This window comes from Anopheles merus, chromosome 2R (genome assembly GCF_017562075.2).
Source record: "Anopheles merus strain MAF chromosome 2R, AmerM5.1, whole genome shotgun sequence".
In the NCBI taxonomy this organism is placed as follows: domain Eukaryota; kingdom Metazoa; phylum Arthropoda; class Insecta; order Diptera; family Culicidae; genus Anopheles; species Anopheles merus.
In genome coordinates, this window is record NC_054082.1 from 25,752,949 (window position 1) to 25,757,201 (window position 4,253).

The 4,253-nt window shown below is 50.2% G+C and overlaps 1 protein-coding gene across 2 annotated transcripts; it reads right to left on the minus strand.

Moving 5' to 3' along the window:
• Positions 1–230: 230 nt before the first annotated feature.
• LOC121588774 (angiopoietin-related protein 1-like) lies at positions 231–2,485 on the minus strand. 2 transcript variants are annotated; one of them, XM_041907098.1, is made up of 4 exons: positions 2,143–2,485; positions 1,459–2,061; positions 743–1,366; positions 231–640 (listed from the first exon to the last, which is right to left on the minus strand). In XM_041907098.1, the coding sequence occupies exons 2-4, from the start codon at positions 1,917–1,919 to the stop codon at positions 367–369; spliced, it is 1,359 nt and encodes a 452-aa protein (XP_041763032.1). In that variant the 5' UTR covers positions 1,920–2,061; positions 2,143–2,485; the 3' UTR covers positions 231–366. The 2 variants fall into 2 exon arrangements, with proteins under 2 accessions (XP_041763032.1, XP_041763031.1); XM_041907097.1 differs by having other exon boundaries at positions 1,459–2,485.
• Positions 2,486–4,253: the final 1,768 nt, after the last annotated feature.

Genomic DNA, 4,253 nt, shown 5'->3' on the forward strand with positions numbered 1-4,253 from the left:
ATTCACTGAATGCAATCACTTGGAGTAGGTATGGGAAGAAATAAAAACATCATAATAAAGGGATAAGCCTAAGTTTCCTACTGGATCTAGGGTCTATTAAAAGGGAGTCTGTCATTAGGACATGACGCAATAAAAAACAATCTTGAAATATAATTGAAAAATGCTGAAGTAAACGCTTATTTTGCGATTTTTACCATTAATATATGGATATCACTTATGCTATCCAAAATTGTAATCGACTTATATGCAAAGATGACATAGTCAAACAATATAGCTTTATTATTGCCTCTCTACCGAAGGCGCACGAGTACAATCTAAATAAATATCTGTTCCATGGTCCGACACGACTTCACCAGCGCTCCGACGCTAGAGTTCGGCCTCAAAGCCCGCCGCATAGTACTTCTCCTCATCCTCCTCATCATCTTCCTCCTCCTCTTCCTCCTCCTCATAGCCTTCCTCATCTATCCTGTGGTAGCCGTGGTGCGCATGATGGTGGTAGTGCTGCTTGTGGTGATGCTCCTTTTTGTTGCGCATCATAATGCGGGACCGCTTCAGACTGTAGTTGAGCCCGCGGAACTCCTTCCAGAAAATTCCCGACAGATCGTGCGAGTACTCCTTCCGATACGCTCCGTTCAAATTTCTGTAAACATGTAATCATTGAAAGACACCAACACCAGTGTGTTAATCAAGCGCCATGACAGTTGTGACAGCCGCCTCCCCACCCCAGTAGCATAACACTCACGTATCACCGCACGCCTTGTACCACCAGCCACCGTGGTTCGCCTGCGCACAGTTCTCCGGCGACTTGTCGTTGTCCCGATCGTACGTCGAGAACTTCATGCCCTCGGCATCCTGCAGCGAGTTGCCCGCATTGCCAATGTACCCGTGCAGCTTGGCCAGCCGGTAGTCGTCCTTCTCGCCGTCGATGCGGAAGTACTTGTACTTGGCGTACGCGAACTTCCCGTCAAAGTCCTCCAGCAGTATCAGCAGCTCGTACTCGCGGCCCGCCATCATCGCGTAGATGTTCTCCAGCCCGAGCCAGTACTCGCCGTGCCCGAAGTACCCGAACCCGCGCTTGTAGTGGTTCCACGGCCGGAAGAACGTCTCCGACCCGTCGAACCGGTTCTGTATCACCGTCCACGCGTTCTGCCCAAAGTCCAGGCTGCACAGCACGTACATGCTGTTGGTCACGTTCGTGTACACCCGGTACACGCCCGTCTTGATGATGCGCCGATCCTGGCACGAGCTGTACACGATCTCGTCCAGCTCCTGCAGCGGCGGTGCCTCCGTGGACGATTTGACCGGCCCAAGCGCTTCGATGAGATTTTCCCTCGTCAGCAGCTGTACCGCACCTGCCTTGGCGCGGCTGCAATAAGTGAAAGGGTGGAAAGCAAATACACATGAGCCGAAAAGAGGGGCACGCGTGACAAACGGTGACAAACACGCTTCCTCCCTTACCTTAGCAGCATCGACACCGCATGCGTCTGTTCCTCGAGGTACGCGATCTGGCTCTCGCTGTTCGACACGAACCCACCGAGCGCGGTCAGGCTCAGGTCGATGTTTTTCAGCAGGTTCTTGATGTTGCGCAGATCGACCTGCACCTTCAGCAGCTTGTCGAACGAGCTGACCACCAGCAGGACCTTCTCGCGCAGCTTCTTCATCTTCTGCACGATCACGTTGCAGTTGCACTGGTCGCTCTCGTCCTGGAGCCACCGGCCGTTCGACTCGAACGGATCGCCAAACCCGTATACCATGTTGTGGTGATGATGGCTGCCGTGCTTCTTCTTGTGATGTGTATGGTGGTGGTGCTGGTGGTGCCCGTGGCTGCTCGATTTGATCGGCTCCCCGTCCACGGTCACGACGGCGACCGCCAGCAGCAGCAGGAAGGCTCCAAGCAGGAGCAGCTGTAGTTGCCTCATTTTCGGTTCGGTCCTAAAACGCGACTGGTGGATGCGCCGGCCAGTCGCTAAACCATAACCCAAGCGTTGGGCTTTTCTCCCGGGCAGCGCTGTGTCATTAGCCGTTCAATAGGAGCTGCACAGCAAGAACCGTTAGCTGAAACTGCGCACAAACAGGCAAAGCTTTCTCAGAGAGCATCCCGAAACGGTGAGGAAAGCATCCCGAACTGGTTTGCGAACTCACTTGATTTGGATGGGGACACACTTGACCCAAATAGCGCTCCGGTGCGTTTTGGCACTATCTCGACTGGTTAGCTCTCGTGCCAATACTTTCTCGATTGCTTTGTGCCGGAAACTGTTGGCAATTCGGCAGTGTGAATTAATTTCTAGATGCTACGATCCTTTTCTATCCCGCCGCAACCACCACCTGAGCAAGCAAGGTGTCGTCACGGGACCCGTTCCACCACTCTGGCGGTCTCACGCACGCAAGATCAAGGTGCTGCGATAAAAATAAACAAACGCTCCACTCATACCCCCAGCCGGATGGTCGTAAAAGAAAGAGAAAGTAAGCGTATGTAGATGATTAAAAGGTGTCAACCGCGGGCCGAAGTCTCTAGCTCAGCATCAAAAACAATCTGCTGCGCTAAACTGGGATGTCCATCTACATATCACCGCGATGAAACTGGTTTTGGCGCATCCGAAAACAGGCTAACGTCCACAAGCAGCAAAAAGGTGACCAAAACAAAACGAAAAGAAAAAGACAGCAAATAGCCCAACAACCGCTTGCTAATTCTCCTAGATTTGTCGTGGCGGATGGGAAGCTATCGGGCACCAGAACACAACAAAAACCAGTTCTCTCCACGGTGACACCCAGCTGGTGGACAATTTATTATGTTTCCATCCCGGTGGAGAAACACAACCTGACCGGGGCCTGCTGATCTGCCCCGCGGTGGAACAATTTAATCACTCCGAAATGTAGATTGTTGTCGGTAGTTTACATCAATATGCAAATTGAGGCATAAGGCGCGGTCAGAAGATAGCAAAAACACACGCACACACACAGAGAAGAACGCGAATGACACACAAAACATTCAGCACAACAGTCGATTTGACGTCAGAGCACGGGATTTATAGCACGAGCGTTTGGCTTTTATTATAAATGGCTTTGATATTGAGAAATAGCGAAACTCCCGCAAGCCGTGGACAGCAGCGCTAGCAACAGCAGCTTGCAACAAAATAGAACGTTTGCTTTTGCTTCCTTTGAGACATCGGTTCCAGTGTACAGTGCTGCCGCTACATACCCCGAAGCAGCGTCTGTTCGTTCTATACAAAAACCTGGTGCCATTATATTTACTTACTGCTAACGCTTGACAGATGTAACAGCACGAAAGAAAAGTAGCGTATCTTCGCTACAAAACCAACGTCTTCGCGGTGCCATCATGCTGATGAAATGCTAGACACGGATCCAGGGGCTGATATCAGCAGAAACCCGTACCACTAGCCGCAAAGCCGATGTTGCGATACGGAATAACAGTGCACAAACGATGAAAGTACCACCAGCGGTATGTTTTCTTTCGCCGAATGCATTTAACGAATCAGTTCTAGTTGCTAACCGGTTTGATGAGTACCCTTTGATCAGATGTCATGGTACCTGTGGCCGGCCGATTGCAGTCCCTGCCTGTAGCCTGCCGGGAAATGGGAGCGCTCCAGGTAAAGGAAAACCACAACGGTACAGCATATTCTTCGTGGCCCCGCTCGCTACTCCACCGGAGGGAAGCGAAGGGTACATTCGGAAAAAATTGATATGTTGTTTAATTTCCGGCCCGGAGAAGACGCTACCTGTTGCCGACTCTGCTGCCCGCTTGATCAATTCCACTTTCGGTAATGGACAGTGGGCGCTGCGTGGTACCGTGCCCTTTTTGCGACAGAACACAGGCACAGGAATTTGGCGGAAGAGCAGCAAAGGTTCCTTTCATCTATTCGATTGGTTGGATGATGTTAAGCAACCTTTTTCTTGTACTGGTTTTTATAAATAACTTTGGTTTTACCGACAGTTCATAGAAAATGTACGTTTACTGCTCCAGTCATCTAGGCCGAGGTTGAAATGTAAATGTGCTTTTGCACAAATGTAATCCAATGATAACAAACACGTTTTCAGAAAAAAATGCCACAGCAAAGGAAATGGTCCAGTTTCCAGAATTTAAATGTTTGTAACAGAACATCCTAAGGCAATTGTTTCGAGTTCTCGTCCAACCAAACACTCTAAAGTCACCTTTCGATGCTCATACAGTCATAGTTCACACAACACCCCACCGCTTGTTGCATCCGTTCCACCTGAAATATGCACTTTATCCC